At 42.9% G+C, this 18639-nt stretch overlaps 1 protein-coding gene across 1 annotated transcript in view; it reads left to right on the top strand.

The window, feature by feature from the left end:
* KCNQ5 (potassium voltage-gated channel subfamily Q member 5) overlaps positions 1 to 17873 on the top strand; it is a gene marked incomplete at its 5' end in the record, with an annotated part of 518313 nt that extends 500440 nt beyond the window's left edge. Inside the window, 3 exons of the mRNA XM_080805542.1 lie at positions 9896 to 10027; positions 11834 to 11960; positions 13460 to 17873. Of these exons, the coding sequence (XP_080661668.1) occupies positions 9896 to 10027; positions 11834 to 11960; positions 13460 to 14422 (1222 nt within the window). The 3' untranslated portion in view covers positions 14423 to 17873. The remainder of the gene's footprint in view (positions 1 to 9895; positions 10028 to 11833; positions 11961 to 13459) is intronic.
* Between the last annotated feature and the right edge of the window lie 766 nt (positions 17874 to 18639).

The following is an 18639-nucleotide window of genomic DNA, read 5'->3' on the forward strand; positions in this document are numbered from 1 at the left end:
CGGGAAAACAGGAGGGGCACGCGGAGGAGGGGCCCGCGGACAGCCCTCTGAGCCGGTGGCGGGCTCCGCTGTTTTCAGTTCCACCAAGAGGTCAAGAAGAGAAAGTGTGAGAAGGTGCTTTGGCATTGACAAACCGGGAGGTCGTCAGTGACTCTGGAGAAAAATTCAATAGAGGCAAAAGGGTTTCAAGCCAGATGGTAAACAGAACATTTTTCTAAATTATCTATCAGAATCTTTCACTCTAATAAGAACATAGATAAAACGTCAAGAATTTCTTTGCAACTAGCAAAGGCTCATCAGCTCTGCTGAAATGGCTCAGATTTGATCAGCAAAGAGAAGAACCATGATGGCTTGTCAGAGTTGCTCAGGCGGGTATGCAAATCAGGCCTTGCTGTAACCCTGGGTTGGGCAACAAGGTTTTCCAGTTTCCTCGCCCTTGTGTTCCTATTCTGAAGGGCACGTGCGGGACCATTGCCTGGACTGTCCCCTAAAATGCATTCTCATCTCTGAATCCTTCTTGAATCTCGCTCCATACTTCAGACAAGAATACTCCACAAATAGAGAAGCAGAGGCACATGTTTGCCGTTGTGGGTTTTTGTTAAACCTACAAGCTGTTTAATCATCACCCGTTCTTAATTTTGCTGATAGCGTCTCTGCTATTTTAGCAGAGGTGATGAGTCTTTGTTTGCAAGTCACTGTTAAGACATTCTTGACAGCCAAGTCAATGGCATGTTACAGTAAAGGACGCTGCTACAAGAACATTTTATGGATCATTTAACACATATTTTTAAAATCAGCTAATATATTCCCTGGAATATTCTTTTTTGCTTGTTTCTGTTTTGGAGATAATTGCTCGTGGCCACATTTTGCTCTGAGGCTGCATTAAACTAGTGTTTTCACGGAAGACACACTTACTCTGCAGCATCTAATTTCTAAGCTTTTATTTGGTTATAATTTAAACTGAAACTCCTATTCATTGTTATGACTAAAAATATTCAAGAGCAATCAATGGGTATGGGCACTTTATTTATTTACTTATTCATACTTTAAAATGTATGCAGAATTTTATACTCCTAGGGAAACAAAATTCCCAAATTTAGTTACTGGATCAATGCTCACAAAATCCTAAGAGGAGAGTTAACTGTTTGTAGACTTGCTTGAATCTGGAAGTTCTTGCTTGGGTTCTACTATTCTTATCCCCTTTACAAAAAAAAAAAAAAAAAAAAAAAAAAAAAGGTATAGGAGAGCCTACCAAATCCTGAATATAAAACTCAATAATAACAAGTATTAGAAGAACAATATCCATGTGCCAGCAGTTGTGGCCAGAGAATGGGTCCTGTTCCCTAAGTCAGCCAGGTGGGTGGGAACTTACACAATAAGGCCTCTAATGGACTGTGTACGAGGGGTGCTAATTTACACGTCTCCAGCAAGGATTGGAAGCCAGAAAATGAGATTGGTCAGTGCATCCAGGAGCTCCTGTGTCTCCTTAGTCACTGGCTAGTAGCCCAATGTAACATGAAAGAAAGGTAAAGGAGTCTTTAAAGGAGATATAGTTCTATAACTGGTTTTGAAGGATTTTCACAGTCTAAATATATATAAATGCAAATCTGCATTACTGAGTCCTGTTTCTGTGTTAACAGAGAAGTAACATTAATTAATCATCCAAACAAGTAACACACATGCCTTTAATGGTGACCCCCAAATATCAAGTTCCACAGTCCTCGTCGTCCGACAAGTTTGCTCAGTGATCAGCACCATCCCCAGACCAATCTCTGAAAGGCAAAAGAGGGCTGCTTTGGGGAAGTTTTGGTGATCCAAAGGCCTTGGATCACTTCAAGAATGAGCCCTTAGCACCCTTTTATCTGCTTGTAAGGCAGATAGATGTTGTGTTTCTTTCTCTTTTTTTCTTTTTTTTTTAGAGAGAGAACGGGCAGGAGGGGCAGAGGGAGAGGAAGAGAGAGAATTCTTTTTTTTTTTTTTCAAGATTTTATTTATTTATTTGTCAGAGAAATAGAGAGCAGAAGCAGGCTTCCCGCTGAGCAAGGAGCCCGATTCGGGACTTGATCCCAGGACTCTGGGATCATGACCTGAGCCAAAGGCAGCCACTGAACTGACTGAGCCACCCAGGTGTCCCAGATGCTGTGTTTCTTGCAGTCAGAGTCAGGGGGTGGGATTATCCATCCTGGGAAGGAGGGGTTATGGAACGCATGTCAGTAGAGTAGATCAACCCAACTGATCAGCATAAGGAAAGAAGAGGGGTCAGAGGGAGAAACACACATCCACACCAAAAACAGGATGTGGGAAGGTAAGGGACCATTTCTGCAGCCTGAACAAATTGGGTGATATAATCCCCAGACATGGGGGCGCAGAGGGTAAAGGACTGTCCTGTCCAGATATTGTCTCCTGTCACTTACACCAGTCGGGGTTAAACACTTCTCTTCACCCCATCCACTGGCCTGAGCTTCCCACCCCTTCCACTCTCACACCCACCGTCTGCCCTCCCAGACAGGAAGGGCTCAAGCAACAGGGTTTATTTCTGCATGGCCGTATTCCTGACATCCCGCACAGAGCCTGGCATGGAGTGCGCGCTCAAGAAATGTCTGCTAGGTGAGCGAAAGAATCCAGGAGTGAATTCTTGAGTCCCACGCGTCAGACACGCCTGTGGCATCGCTTAGGGAAGCGACCGCACGGAGCTCATCCAAGAAGCTCCTGGCTCGGGACAAATGAGGCTCTTGGATTCTGTCGGAGCTCCTGGCCCCAGGGACTGCTGCCTTCCACAAGGACTGGAGAGAGGAAGAATCTGGAGACAAATAGTCCCTGGAGGCTCCTTCACCTCTGCCAGCCCCTTTTCAGCGGAGTCAGTGCTCCCGCTCCTCCCCGCCCCCCAGCGCCTCGCCCAGAGCCCGGCCCAACAGCACGGTAGGCGCTTCCACGTCCGTTTCGGAAGCTCTTGACCTGGGCTACACGGCGGAGACCCGAAGAGTTCTACAGAATCTTGGGGGCCACACCCCGGGTCAGTGAAAACGGAGGGGGGACCGAGGCATCGGCATTTTGTGCAGTGCCCGGGAGCCGCCGAGCTCGGGAAGCGCTGCTGTCGGTCTTCCAGCCCGTGAGGCTGCCTCTGCAGTTCACAGAATGAGCCCTCTCCGCCCGGCCCGCGCTTTGGCTGCGGGCCGGGCTCGTCCATCTGTTCGGTGGCGGCCGCAGTCGCTGCCGCTCCTCTTCTGCTGGTTCCTATCTCTGCATATTCATAAGCAGTGTCGTTACCCTGATTTAGTCGGCTGGAACAAGACTTCTGCAAGATTTTATAACTCATGGCAGCACAACAAATGCACCTACATTTCCTTATAAGTGCACATGTGTTTGTGTGTATATATAGATATATTCTACCCAGAGTTTAACTTCGCTGTAGTTATTTCTTCGTGCTCAGAAAAGTGTGTGAGCAGACTGCCTTCGGTTTCAGCCGGAGGGGGACGGTTGATCAGGTTTGTGACGAATCTTTTCCCCCCTCTAGTGGTACTGCGCCGCATGTCAGCGTCGTGCGAGACGTTTCCTTCTCACAGACCTAGCCAGCCTAGGTCTGCTTCCCCCACCCCCACTGCATCGGAAACAAGCTTTAGGAGTGTTTGCTCCCGCTGTACTGGTTCTGGGGGTGCAGTTGACGCTCGTGAAAAAAAAGACGCCCCTGAGAGCAGACCTTACCCCCCAGCCTTCGTTTGGTCCTCCCAAGGACGCTCCAGCCACACCAGTAAGAACAGGCCATTCGCTTGGCAGCTTTATTGAGAACGTGTGTGCCAGACACCTGTGAGGGAGAAGAGCTTGTATTATAGCAAAGTATCTTTTTCGTTCTTGTTATTTTGTGTTAAAATACAAGATCTGGGCGCCTGGGTCCCTCGGTGTCGGTTGAGCGTCTGCCTTCGGCTCAGATCTCTCTCTGTCAAAATAAATAAATAAAACTAAAGAAAGAAAGAAAGAAAGAAAGAAACTAGACAACCCATAAAGCATAAAATATTTACTATCTGGCCCTTTACAGAAAAAACTTTCTGCCCCTCGTCTGTACCTCGAATAGCTCTGGATTTATGCTCTCTAAAATATGCCTGAAGAACTCCAACCTATTCTAAGGCACTCTTTGAAGAAGACCTTGACAAGCATCTGCCTTGCCACAAAACAACATAAACAACTTTGAACAACTGGAGAGTGACTAATCCCCATTCAATTCTCCAGCAAGCGCTTATGGACCCTCTAATACTTGTCCGAGATTATGCTCGATTCTAGGGTAAAAACCATAGCCCCTGACATTGATAAAGTCAGTGGGTGAGGTACAGTGCCTCAGATTTACCTCCATGGCCGTGCACTTGAGGGCACAAAGCAAGACCATCTACCCCTGTGAAGGTGAAGGAAAGATGTTCGGGCTGAATACAGAACCGTTAGCATTTCAGGTAGAGTGCAAAGACAGAATCCTGAGAAATTAGCACTTTGGTGACTAGAAAAATCCAGGAGGCCTGGAGTGCAGGCTGCATGCAGAGGAATGAATAGAGATGAGCCTCTGGAGAGAGAAGGTGAGAGGTCCCCATCCATTACCCTCTTCCCTCAGGTTGCCCACCCAGTCTCCTTCGTAGTGCTGCTAGACAAACCTCTCATGTTCGTTAAACCCTGCACCAAGTGTTGGCTTGTTGAGGGGAAAGCACATAGGCCTGCATTCAAGGACCTCATACAGTCTGGTGATGGAGGCGGGCATATAAGCAAATAATTACAGGGTGGTGTGCTAAGTACTAAAATAGAGGTTGATGTGCAAGTGACTAACTACTTTGGAAGAATCACAGAAATTTCCATAAAAGAAGTGACTTTAGAGCTGAGTCTTAAAGATATCGTAGGATTTCGGGAAGAGGAAATAGCATGTGCAAATAATTGAAGCCTATGATTTATTGAATGTGTTTTGTGGACCTGCAAATATTTTTGTTACTGTTGCTGGAACCTCAAGTTCCAAACACAAAGTAGGGGGGAGAGTTGAGAGAGGTAGACAGCGGCCAGTCCGTAAACAGCCTTAGACGATATGCTAAGGAATTTGATGTTTACTTGAGGGGCTGTGGAGAACCAATGAAGGATCTTAGGAAGGGGGGCAATGTGGTCTCACTTTCACTTTGAAAGATTTATTCTTTCTAAGGCTATACAGTATTGCAAATAGAAAGGAGGGAACAGCTTTGAGAGCTATTAGTACATGGTTGGTCTGTCCTTGGCAAAGGCAAAATGACTGTCATCCTCCTTTATATAAATTACTGGTTTCCAAAAGACTTTTGTTATTAAACATTCCCTCCACATTTATAAAACATATTGCCCAACTTAGAATTTTCATATCTCACCTCAGGCCTCTTCAGCGCTTTCATTTTCAACCTACAACAAAGACAGTTAAGAAACTCTGTTGTCCGTTGGTGCCCGGCTGGCTCAGGCAGTGGAGCCTGCGACTCTTGATCTTGGGGCTGTGGGTGCGAACCCCCATGCTGAGTGTAGAGAGTGCTTAAAAAACTAAAATGAAATAAAATAAATTTTTTAAAAAGAAAATATATTTCTTGTCCATCTTAGAAAACTTAATCTTTAACAGGTAAAATGGTTTGTTTACACTGGGTAATGCCCTGAGAAATGCTAAGCAACCAGCAGTCCTAGATGGGAAACTGATGGTCTTCTGTGGTGTTCGGGTGTGCCCACGTGATGACAGCTATGCGAAGCTGAGTCAATATTAGAGTTCTTAATAGGCTTACCATGGATGCCTACACATCGTGTCACTCCTTGGAGGTACTGCTTTCCCTCTGGTGCTTTCCTTATAGACTTTCCACCTTCATGTGAGGAATTAAAAATTGGATTAATAGGGGCACCTGGGTGGCTCAATCCGTTAAGCATCTGCCTTCGGCTCAGGTCATAATCCCAGGGTCCTGGGATCGAGCCCCACCTCAGGCTCCCTCTGAGGGAAGCCTGCTTCTCCTTCTCCCACTCTCACTGTTTGTGTTCCTTCTCTCACTGTCTCTCTCTCTGAGTCAAATAAATAAATAAAATGTGTTTTAAAAGAAATAAATAAAAAAACAAAAATTGGATTAATAATACCATTTCAGTTATTTGAAAAAGAGGCGTATATGCAGGATTGGGCTGGAGCCGGCTTGTACTCTCGGGAGCTGAATGTTACATTTTTGGGAATTTTGCTGCTTGTTAAATACAGCCATTATTTTTTTTTTTTTTTTAAAGATTTTATTTATTTATTTGACAGATAGAGAGATCATAAGTAGGCAGAGAGGCAGGCAGAGAGAGAAGGGGAAGCAGGCTCCCCGCTGAGCAGAGAGCCCGATGTGGGGCTCGATCCCAGGACCCTGAGATCATGACCTGAGCCGAAGGCAGTGGCTTAATCCACTGAGCCACCCAGGCGCCCCAAATACAGCCATTATTAAACTTTAAATTGTATAAAGTCACAATTAAATAAGTTATATTAAAAACAAAGGCAATACACATTCAACACTCACTACTTCCTAATCACTTTAATACATATTACTCTTTATATTCTTGAGTTATATACATCTATTGTATCTGCATGGCATAAATACTATGTAGTGATATAATATTGCACATCTCTTCCCAACTTCTTGTTCAGTGATGTCACATTGATAGCTTGAAATATGAAGTATGGTAAGAGTATTTGTACCATCAAAATTGGCAAACAGAAGAGAGAACAATGGTTTCAAAAAAAATTGGCAAACAATACAAGTCAAAATTATAAATATTGATCAAAATTATTTAAAAATGGATTTTCCTTTAATTTGGCTAGTTCATAAATGGTAAATTATGCAAATAAAATGAAATTATCTGTGGTCTGCTTAAAATATGACTGAATATGGGCCAGAGTACAATACTGTCTACTGAATGCCTTCAAATTGTTCTTCTGTTAAAGTATTTGTGAAAGGAAAAGAGAAAAACATGCAACTCTTGAGACAAATTACCATGGAGAAATCACACAACTCCCTACAAGAAACAGGGGCAGGGCCCCCTGCAGACAAAACCGATCATTCAGTTTGGAGGTGTGTGGGCCCCCCACTGGGCAGCCACACCACAGACCACTAATGCCTAAGCTACAGCCTATGGGAACACACTAACTCATGCCAAAGCTCGTCCCTCTGCATGTAGGCTGTCATTTACCATAGCCCGGGAATAAAAATTGCCAAGATCCCAGCCAATCTTTCCAGCATCTGAAGAATTGATGCCACGGGAAAGCAGGAGGTGATGTGAGAGTGAGAACCAGACATATCTGGGTGAGATTCTGGCTTTGCCTCGTACTGGTTGCTAGTGAGGGGGCAAGTCACATAGGTTCTTTGAATCTCAGTTTCCTCAAATATGAAAGGGAAATAAGACTGTCTTAAGGGCTGTTGAACATAGGACATCTAAAGTACTTCACCTAATGGGCGCTTAGGCAGCTCAGTCGGTTAAGTGTCTGCCTTCAGCTAGGGTCATGGTCCCAGAGTCCTGGGATCTGGCTACACTGGGCTCCATGCTCATGGGGCGCCTGCTTCTCCCTCTGGCCCTCCCCCTACTCGTGCTGTCTCTCTTGCTCACTCTCTCTCTAATAAGTAAATAAAATCTTAAAAAAAAAAAAGTACTTACATAACAAATGGTAATCTTATTGAAAACACAAACAACAATTAAAAACCACCTAAGGGATGTATAAAGATGATTTTTTTCCTCCCCCCCCTACCCTGCCCACCCAGACACCATTAGCTACTCTGAAGATAAGTAAAGAGGGTCTGGGCTGTCAGATTAGCCTTTCTTCTGATTTTATTCTTATTATTACCTAGATGAGCAGATCTTTTCTTTTTCTCTTTCCTTCCTTCTCTTATTCAACAAATGTTTCTTTCCACAGTGCAGAGGGAACTGTGTTCACCTCTGAGTACACAGTGTTGAAGAAGGGTGATCGTAACACTCAGGGTAGAAGGAGCAGTAGTAACAAGAGCTAACATTTCTTAAGCACCCCCCGCCCGTTGAATAAAAGAGGCCCAGACCTGCTTTCATGTACCTGACAATTTAGTGTGGGGAAACAGATAGTTAACAAATAATTACTCAGGGCCAGAAATTTCACAGGGTAGATATTTCATTAGTTTTCACAATTTTTTTAATATAGGAGACTGAGCCCCAAACAAATTTGATAAACAAACTAGGAACTAAAGCTAAATACTAAGAGGTTAAAATAAAACAGAGTTCCTCTACTTTCCTCTGAATAATGCTTAAATGTTTCTGTAAACAGAAACAAACAATAAAAGAGACCAAAAAAGTTTATCCTGGACAAAGAAGAGATTGATGGAGCAAAGATGGTGGAGAGAGGGTATAAGACTGTTATGGATAAATGATTCCAAAATAATTAAGATACAATTAATTTGAAGTTAATAATATAATTACAAGATAGAGTTTGGGGCTTCTTAACCAATAAGACAAGTTGGGGTCCTTGCAATCAGCTATCAGTTAGGATAGGTAGTGAGTATTTTCTGTTTAAATTTTACATTTAGACCTAATCTTCCCACTTTCCACCAAGGGTCACCAAATTGTGGTTTGCAGAGCCTAATTGACTGATTCCCAGCCTGGGATCCATGAGTGTGATAACGGGAGTCCATGAGCCATTTAGAAGTTGAAAAAACACTGGCAGGCTTAACATTTACCTGCACTAAGGCTGCAAAGACTCATTAAAATGTTATGCTTCTTTGCTTTCTTCAGAAATAATACCAAGTTATTGCAGTAACTGTTTATCCTTGGCAACTTAGCTATTTATGGCATCATGGGATTTACTGATGAAATATTGTTTTAGGGGCACCTGGGTGGCTCAGTCATTGGGCGTCTGCCTTTGTCTGGGGTCGTGATCCCAGGTTCCTGGGATGGAGACCTGAGTCAGGCTCCCTGCTCAGTGGGAAGCCTGCTCTCCCTCTCCTACTCCCCCTGTTTGTGTTCCCTCTCTCGCTGTCTCTCTCTGTCAAATAAATAAATAAAAATCTTAAAAAAAATTTTTTTTAAAGAAATATTGTTTTAAAACATGAGGTCCAGGGCACCTGTGTGGCTCCGTGGGTTAAGCATCTGCCTTTGGCTCAGGTCATGATCTCAGGGTCCTAGAACAGAGCTCATGCTCAGCAGGGAGTCTGCTTCTCCCTCTCTTGGCCCCTCCTCCCCTGCTTATTCTAACACTCCCGAGCACTCACATATTATCTCTCTTTCTCTCAAATAAAATCTTTTAAAAAAAGAAAAAAGCATGAGGTCTATGTCAGGGAAGTATTGTAATAAAAGAGATCTCTGGTTCTGAAACCTTAGATATCCAAGCCTAGTGGATGAGTGTGTTACATTTGAAACAAAAGGAACTTGGCTACCTAATTGAGCAGAATTCTGCAAAAGTCATTTATGAAACAGAATTTTCATAAATTTCTATATGAATGCATTTCTCTAGAGAGAATAAGTTTTGCAGACATATCTACATCTGAAATTGCATAGTTACATAAAAGACCATTTTAACAATTTTTCTATTTCTTAAGGGATGCAGTCTAGGTGTTATTTCTTAAACTTCTGAGGGTCACATAGAAAAGGCAGAATTGCATTTTGACTTTGATTTTAACTCAGGGTTTCAGTGAACAGCAAAAACCTATAACACTTAGCATTAAGTCTCTTTTGTGTGTTTTTCGACTCTCAGTGTGTGCCTCCCATGAGATATTCTTAAATTGCCCACTATAATCTTGGGCTTTTATGTTGCATTTCTGGAGGAACCTAAAATAATGTGATGCTTGACTTTTTTTTCCCCCAGAGTTCGCATATTTACTAGCAAGCCATTTGGGTATAACTTCTTTTAGCAGAGTTATGGAGATTAACATGGAACATGTTGCTTTTACAGGATTATGAAATTTCATGTTGCAAAACGGAAGTTTAAGGAAACATTACGCCCCTATGATGTAAAAGATGTCATTGAACAATATTCTGCTGGTCACCTAGACATGTTATGTAGAATTAAAAGTCTCCAAACACGGTAAGCAATAGAAATGTGATTTGTTGAGAAGGAACAGGCATAAAAACCGTCTGAGAGTAACTTCTCTGTTGTAGAGAAAACTCTCTGAAGCTTAGAGTTCTAATTCATTTTTCATGGATAACTGGACTTTTGCTTTAAATGTAGATTTTTTTATTTAAGGATATTAATCAGACATGAAAGCCTCCATCTGCAGCCTGCAATATCTCAGTATTCTCATCTGTAAAAATAGGGATAATGTGTTTGCCTCATAAGGTTGTCATGAAGATTGAATGAGTTCCTACATGCTAACCGAGTGCCCAGTAACTGTTAATGGTTGTCGCTGATGTCGTTTGAATGATCGCTGCTATTGTTGTTTTGTTATTCTCGGAATCCCAACCATCCTTCAAGAAGAAGCTGTCCTTCTTCCTTGTCAAATTTTACCCAACTATCTGGCCCCTAGAAACAGACCTTTCCCTTCTCTGACCTCCTACAGCCATTGAGAGCTGCCACAGAGCATAGAGACACTCATGATCTTGGTATTAAATCTTGCCCAAGAATTGGACTCAAAAAAGAGTGGTTGGCTCTTGTGTTGTTTCCTGGGTGCAAGTCTATTCCCCTGCTCATGACTAAGACTGGGCTTTGCCTTTCTTAGGGTCCTGCACCGTGTCAGAGACACACTGTCTCTCTGGTGAGCATCTTACTGAGTGATTAAAAGAGTTCAGTGTCTTATTCCAACCACGTTTGATTCTGTTCTCTTGAAGCCAGAATGTCCAGTCATCTCAGTTTTTTAAGAGTCTTGCTTCATTCTTAGGCACAAATTACCAGTGTTGGTGTTTGAAGAGTTCTTAAAACACAAGGAGAGTGTCTTAAACATTTGTTTATATGCCCATAGCACACTTAGCTCAGCGGGAGTTATATACTGGGCCCTTAGTAAACCACCTGGTGATCAATTCTAGAAATCACGATTTGTTCGTTCGTTCATTCATTTATCCAGCAGACAATTATTGAGCCCTTAATGTGTGCCAGGCACTATGGACATTCAGAGATTAATAAAATAGTAACTTAGTCCTTGTGGAGTTTGCAGTATAACAGATGAGATTTGCTGCAGGAGGTGGGCACTGCCTGTAAACTGGAATGCTGAGTCCGTCCTCCTGATAATTCAGCTCCAACACACACACAAAAGAAAATAATTCCCATTTCAGGGGATCAAGTCTCCTTGGAAATGGTTTTAACTCATCCTGTGGTGGTGTTACAGTCTCGGCCCATGTGGTCATGGTCTTCCAAGTTCTTTAATAGAACTATTATAAAACAAGGGTTTTTATAAAATTGAACTGCTACAGAAGTTGTAGAATTAATCTTAAGTTTCCAGCACATTCTCCAACTAGAATTCCAAAAGGTGGAGACGATCACTTTCTATGGGCTTAGCTCCCGCATATCAGATGTGCAGTAAATGTTCACTGAAGCATCTGTTCTACTAACGTGAAATAATCATAATTGCGACTTTGTCATATTTTCAGCAGTTAAATTCAGGAAATGCCTGGTCGGAGATGCAAACAGACAAATTACTTTGTAGTTCAGGACAATTTCGCCTCCAGAAGATTGCCCATAAGTGACTTCATCACGGACCAGAATAATGAGAAAATTAATCTCATGTGTAATTCTCATGTTAAGAAAACAAGCACATCAACTGGAACAAGCTCATTTTTATGTCATCTTACATAAATTAAAGATAATTGTCTTTAATTTTTCTTTTCAAAATATTTTGTTCTGGCCCGGGGCAATCTCTGTCTTCAGCATTTATAATCTGATCTCCTCTTTCTCTGATAGTGTTGACCAAATTCTCGGAAAAGGGCAAATCACATCAGATAAGAAGAGCCGGGAGAAAATAACAGCAGAACACGAGACCCCCGACGACCTCAGTATGCTCGGCCGGGTGGTCAAGGTGGAGAAGCAGGTATGATCCAACTGGAGTGGCTAACTTTTCCATCCAAATTTTTTTAAATCAAAAATTAGGTCATTTGATGTATCTTAGTGATTAAAAATTTTTTAGGATTTTATTTATTTATTTGATAGAGAGAGGGACCGAGGGAGAAGCAGACTCCCCGCTGAGCAGGGAGCCCAACGGAGGGCTCAATCCTGGGACCCTGGGATCTTGACCTGAGCTGAAGGTAGACGCTTAACCGACTGAGTCACCCAGGTGCCCCAGTGATTATTAATATATTTTAAAAGAAGAAAATCAAGAAAGAGTGAATGCAACTACATTTTTTATGCATAGACAGTGTTCTCTAAAACACTTGGATTTCCATGTAAGGAATGAACAATTTCATCTCATCGATGAATATGTGAACTGGAAGCAACTATAGACTTTCCACAGTAAAATAACAGATCTATTTTTCGTATGTGTTTTGGTGATTGTCACTGTCTCTCTTTTTCACTCTTTTGTAAAAAACAAAACAAAACCTCAGTTATTAGCCCTGAAGCTGTATCTGCTCATACAAAGATAATTGTCCAAACCAAGAAACAGAATCTTAACTAACTATAGAGAACACCCGGATGGTTAGCAGAGGGGAGGTAGGGGGTGGGGATTTAAATAGGTGAAGGGGATTAAAGAGTACACTTATTATATGAGGACTGAGTACCTTATGGAATTGCAGAGTCACTATATTGTACACCTGAAACTAATATAACACTTCTGTTAACTACACTGGAATTAAAATAAAAAACTTAATAAAGAAAAAAAAAAGACAGTTGTCCAGAAATCAAATTGCTCCCCCAATCCAATCAAAAATATCTCAAGTATTAATTCGGAAGCATTTTGTACCTTTTTTTTTAAGCTGTTTTAAGCATTTAACCATTTTAATTTTTTTTTAAGATTTTATTTATTTATTTGACAGAGATCACAGGAGGCAGAGAGGCAGGCAAAGAGAGGGCGGGGGGAAGCAGTCTCACTGCCGAGCAGAAAGCCCGATGGGGGGCTCGATCCCAGGACCCTGGAATCATGACCTGGGCCAAAGGCAGAGGCTTTAACCCACTGAGCCACCCAGGCACCCCTGTACCTTTATTTTTAAATTCAGAGTCATCTACATTGATATTTAAGGTCTTGATTTCATCAGAGGAGTTCCTCACTAGACTGCCGTAGAGTCCCAGAATCATTTTTTGGAGGAGGCTTGGCAAAGGCAACTTGATTGAGCTGGGGGTCTTGTGGCTGCTTTTGTAAAACGCTTATATGTTTTTTTGAGAACATCAATTGTCCATTTTAAGTTAAGGGGGAGGGGTATTGGGGGTAGATTATGCAGAGACTGAAGCTCACCTCTCCCTCTAAATCATCCCTTGCCCACCCCCCACCCCCCCGCCAAAACACACAGCTAGACATACATGCTGTGGTGGCTCTAGAAACGAAGCCCATTCTTCCAACAGGTTATACTCAAATGTGACCGTTTCCCCCACCCTTAGGTACAGTCCATCGAGTCCAAGCTGGACTGCCTGCTCGATATATATCAACAGGTCCTCCGGAAAGGCTCTGCCTCCGCCCTCACTTTGGCCTCATTCCAGATCCCACCTTTTGAATGTGAACAGACATCTGACTATCAGAGCCCCGTGGATAGCAAAGACCTGTCCAGTTCGGCACAGAACAGCGGCTGCTTATCCAGATCGGCGAGCGCCAACATCTCTCGAGGCCTGCAGTTCATCCTGACGCCAAATGAGTTCAGCGCTCAGACTTTCTACGCGCTTAGCCCTACTATGCACAGCCAAGCAACACAGGTGCCAATGAGTCAAAGTGACGGCTGCGCAGCGGCGGCCGCCAGCAACCTTGCAAACCAAATAAGCGTGGCCCCTAAGCCAGCAGCCCCAACAACTTTACAGATCCCGCCTCCTCTCCCAGCCATCAAGCATCTGCCCAGGCCGGAGACCCTGCACCCGAACCCCGCAGGCTTACAGGAAAGCATTTCCGACGTCACCACCTGCCTTGTTGCCTCCAAGGAAAATGTTCAGGTTGCACAGTCAAATCTGACCAAGGACCGTTCTCTAAGGAAAAGCTTTGACATGGGGGGAGAGACTCTGTTATCTGTCCGCCCCGCGGTGCCCAAGGACTTGGGCAAATCTCTGTCGGTGCAAAACCTGATCAGGTCGACAGAGGAACTGAATATACAGCTTTCTGGGAGTGAGTCAAGTGGCTCCAGAGGCAGCCAAGATTTTTACCCCAAATGGAGGGAATCCAAATTGTTTATAACTGATGAAGAGGTGGGTCCCGAAGAGACTGAGACAGACACGTTTGATGCCATGCCGCAGCCTGCCAGGGAAACCGCTTTCGCGTCGGACTCTCTAAGGACTGGAAGATCACGATCATCTCAGAGCATTTGTAAGGCAGGAGAAAGCACGGAAGCCCTCAGCTTGCCTCATGTCAAACTGAAATAAGTTCTCCGTTCTCCTTCTAGCAAAGCAGTTCCTTTAGCCATACATATCGTTGCATGAACTATTTTGAAAGCCCTTCTAAAAACTTGAAATTGCAAGAATCAGGAAGAACATGAAAGGCAGTTTATAAGCCCGTTATCTTTTAATTGCATGAAAATGCATGTTTAGGGATGGCTGAAATTCCAAGGTACATCAACATTAACCCACTCATTTAGTAACGTACCTTGCGTTAAAAATCCTGAGAAACCAAACACTGCTAACGCTATGGGGTGTGTGAAAATGTCAAGATTAGGTCACTTAGAAGATTTGACTCTTGTGTTTTGAAATTACGGGAGTATAACAACTTCAAATTTCAGGCATTTCTGCTTTGTGATTAAATACAAAATACGTTTTCAAAATTAGGCCATAATGTATATGTAAACACAATGGCTACCATCAACCGCTGCTAACAAGGTATCGAGTAAAGCAGAACTTGGGAATCATAGAAATGGCTGCTTCTTTCAAGATATCTGCCAACCCATTCCTATTCAGTCATTTTATTATTGATGTAATTTGAATGTCAATCTGTGTGCTTTTGGTGATTCAACGCTGTGGCAAGCAATTTTGCACATCATTTCCATGTTGTCCTTTATGACGAGAATGTTCTTCAATTAGAACGTGTGCAAATAATGAAATTCAGGGCCAGTGGGGCAAACAGACTATCTGACACATGTGACTTCACGGGAACATAGTCCACAATGGCTGAATCAACTTTATACGCGGTCGACTTCTACACACGCGAGTACAACACTGATGAGTAGAAGGACCAGGGCTCTGGGGCTGATCTCTCTGCAATGGCGTCCCCCACCCTCCAACCCCAGCTTGCCAGGACTGCCACAGGGAAGGGGGAAGTGTGAGAAACCATTCCCACTAAACTGGTAATACAGGCAGGATCCCCGGGAATTAGATATTTGGGTAAGACTGAGATGAGCACGGCTGAAAAGAATCCAGACACAACACCAGGAAGTAGGTGAAGTTAACGAAAATAGCTTTGCCCTCAGAGGGCAATGCGAGGGAGAAAAACAAACCAAAATAGAAGAACTTGATCTTTTTAGAAAATGAATATTGCTAGGGAATCCGACTACCTAAACATCCCTTATTCTTATATATAAACGGAGAATTTTGCAACGTGTTTATTTTTTACTATGCCCTGAATGTTTTTTGCTATTAACTAGTACGTTTTGCATATGGAAGGCTGTAACTAAACTTCCTTTACTTTTTATACTGTAGAGAACGTTTTCTACGCTCCCCCAAGAATGTTGCCCCAAACCTCAAATTAGGGGTTCTGTTTCCTGGTGTGCACATTCACAGTTAGAAGCCAGGTACCCCCGGTAGGGTCTGCAGATCAGAAACACATCATATAGCACAGCAGCAAGGACCCAAGGGAAACAAAACGGAGAGAGGCAGTCACCAGAAAGCAAGCCCCGCCCACTGCTTGTTGGAAACCTGTCTAGTGCTTTCAGAACTTCAGCCAAGGTCATGGCATTCAAAAGGCAAGGGGGAGCCAGAGAGCCCTTCAGTTCAGTTCCACTCCAGTCACAGAAGGACTTAGGGAAGGAAGAGTTTCTTTCCTTGGGACATAGTGCTCCTCCAAAAAAAAAAACCTTCAGCGGCCAGGAAGACAAAGCAGGGATAGCAACTGGCTGTCTAAAGGCAGAAGGAGGCCCTGAAATCCACCCATCCTCCCCAACTGTCTCCCCCAACCCTCTCCTATCCCCAACCCTCCTCCTACCTTTCTTCTCCATTAACTTCTCAGTTCCCTGCCACTGTTTTGCTCCTGAACTTTGCCAGGCTTTACCCAACTTCCATCCCCAAGTAAACCACTTCTCTGCTCTTCCTCAGATAGGCTTCTCAACCTTTAAAAATCCTTGTCCGTTTTGATAAACACTGAAATTTTAAACGCCTCCTCTTCTCAACCCACCTGGATTCTAGCACACTCCCCTGGAGTGTATCATTCAGCGTCTTCTTGGCTGCTGGAGACATGCAGAAGTTAGGGTCTAAATTTTACACTCCAGTCAAAAAAAATTTTTATCAAGCTTTTAAAGCAATGACTTTCGTTTTTGAAGCACAGAATTTTAGTAAATTATGAAATGCAGTTTTTCACCTACTATGTTTCCACTCAACCTGAACTTGTGATACACCCTCCCAAGGAGGTTGTACACCACACACACATGCACACACGCACACACACACAAACATACACATCATTCCACTGGCTTAAAGCCAGACACCTGCCACGCACTTGGCAGGCTCTCTCCAATTATCAGTTGAGGAAGAGGAGGGAGGCAGCAACTTTCAGGTAGCACTGATTCCTGGATATTCCCTGTCCTGGATCGAACCCCACTGGCAGCAGGAATTCTGAATGTATTGGGGACCCCTCCTTAGGCCTCCGACACAGTATAGTTCATCCAGCATTGCTAAAGACTGAAGATTCAGAAACAAAGCCCAAATGCATCACTGAGGTCTTAATCATAGCAAAATGTGATAAACCATGATGTGAAAAACTTTTATACATTGAAGCCATGACTATTTTGTGTCTATCTCTTACTCTAGCACAAAAACTCTTGGATGTTCGGAGATAGTTGTACTGTATGAAAACTGCAGGGTTTTGTCTGTTGTGTTACTCTCTACAGAGTTGAGAGGGGTCTCCCATTTACACTTAGCAAAGTCCCATTGGTCAAGGCCAAATGGTGTCTTGAAGCACAATTTAGCTGAGCACTGAGCAGCCACGTGCTTTCTCAGTTCAAGTTTGTCTGCCTTCAATATGTAGGGCTGATCAAGCTAATGCTTACTAGCAAACATCCCCTTATATGAGGTTGACTAAAAATATTGCTGTGTCTGGTCTAAACGTTTGCATTTTGTTCAATTAAATTAATTATCTGTGGGTTGCCAGTTTTGTTTTAAGTAAGAGACACTTTATTGAGTTTTTAAGTCTTTTTCTCCTGTTCAAAGGTGCCTTTCTCACCTCCCATTGACTCAGTGATTCTGAAAGTTCACAATTTGCAGGTGGAACAAGTTTAATAGAGAGGAGGATATCAGGCACAATGACTAATTCTCATGCCCATTGGCAAAGCAAAACCACAAGAAAGGATGAAACCTGAGCAACTAAAATTAATGGATCACTTCATCCAACCCGACTGAGAAAATGTCAGAAATGTTAACTTATCTCCCCAGAAGCTGATATTTTTTGCCTTAAATGACATGGTTGTGTTTTTGCAAGAGAAACTTAATATAATTATGTGCATTTTAAGTGAGCAGTTCTAAAAGTCAAGTATGACAATACAGTTGTCTGTTCCTGAGAACAAATCAATCAGGAATTTCATACCCATCTCAAGCTATCATTGAAATGTAATCTCCTTTGCTCTCTTTTACTGGGCTCATTTGTTTTAAAGTAAAACATTAAAAAGATGTCTACAAACAGTGTGACTGTTTTTATCTGGAAATAACTGGTTGGTTCTGAACACACTGCTCCCAGTCAATCAAACTGGCTGTGTACAGATTTGGGACTGAAATACAAAGTTATCTTCCTGCAGGTCAGTGAAGAAATCCTTGGTAATTTGGGGAGGTGGAGATTTGCAAATGTTTTTGAGGGTGTATCATAAGAAAAATCAGTTCCATGTTAATCAAAACTCAGAAAGCAGCACATGTGGGCTTTGTATTAACCATAATAAAGGGGTGTACTAAACAAGTAATAGGAAATCACTGGGTGCCCAGGCATGTGCGCCAACCTGCAGCCCCTGGCTACTCAGAATTACCATGTTGAGCACCTAGCCAGCCCTACCTTACCAGGGGAGGACTTCTCCAAAAGGAATCTTTTCCTTCTTCACTAAGATAGCCCATTCCTTCTGTTTTCCTAGTACTTTTACGCTAAGTATCCATGATTGATTCCAGTGGAATGTTAGGACTCTGGAATACAAAGTAACAAAGCACTAACAGAGGCACTTGAGACAAAAGGAAGAAGTTGGGGGGGGGGGGGGTGTCATCTTGGAAGACAAGGTAAAGGACTTCCCACCATGGCTCTAATGAAACCAAACAGGTATGTGCCTAGAATGAGTGAAAATAAGATTGTGTACGAAACATGCCTGCTTGACCAACTTGAAAGTGTAAATCACTTCCAAACACTTTTGAATTAGTTTATAGGACGATCTCTCACCCCCACCATTTAAAAAGCAAAATATACT

Source organism: Martes martes (assembly GCF_963455335.1).
Source record: "Martes martes genome assembly, chromosome: 6".
Lineage (NCBI taxonomy): Eukaryota > Metazoa > Chordata > Mammalia > Carnivora > Mustelidae > Martes > Martes martes.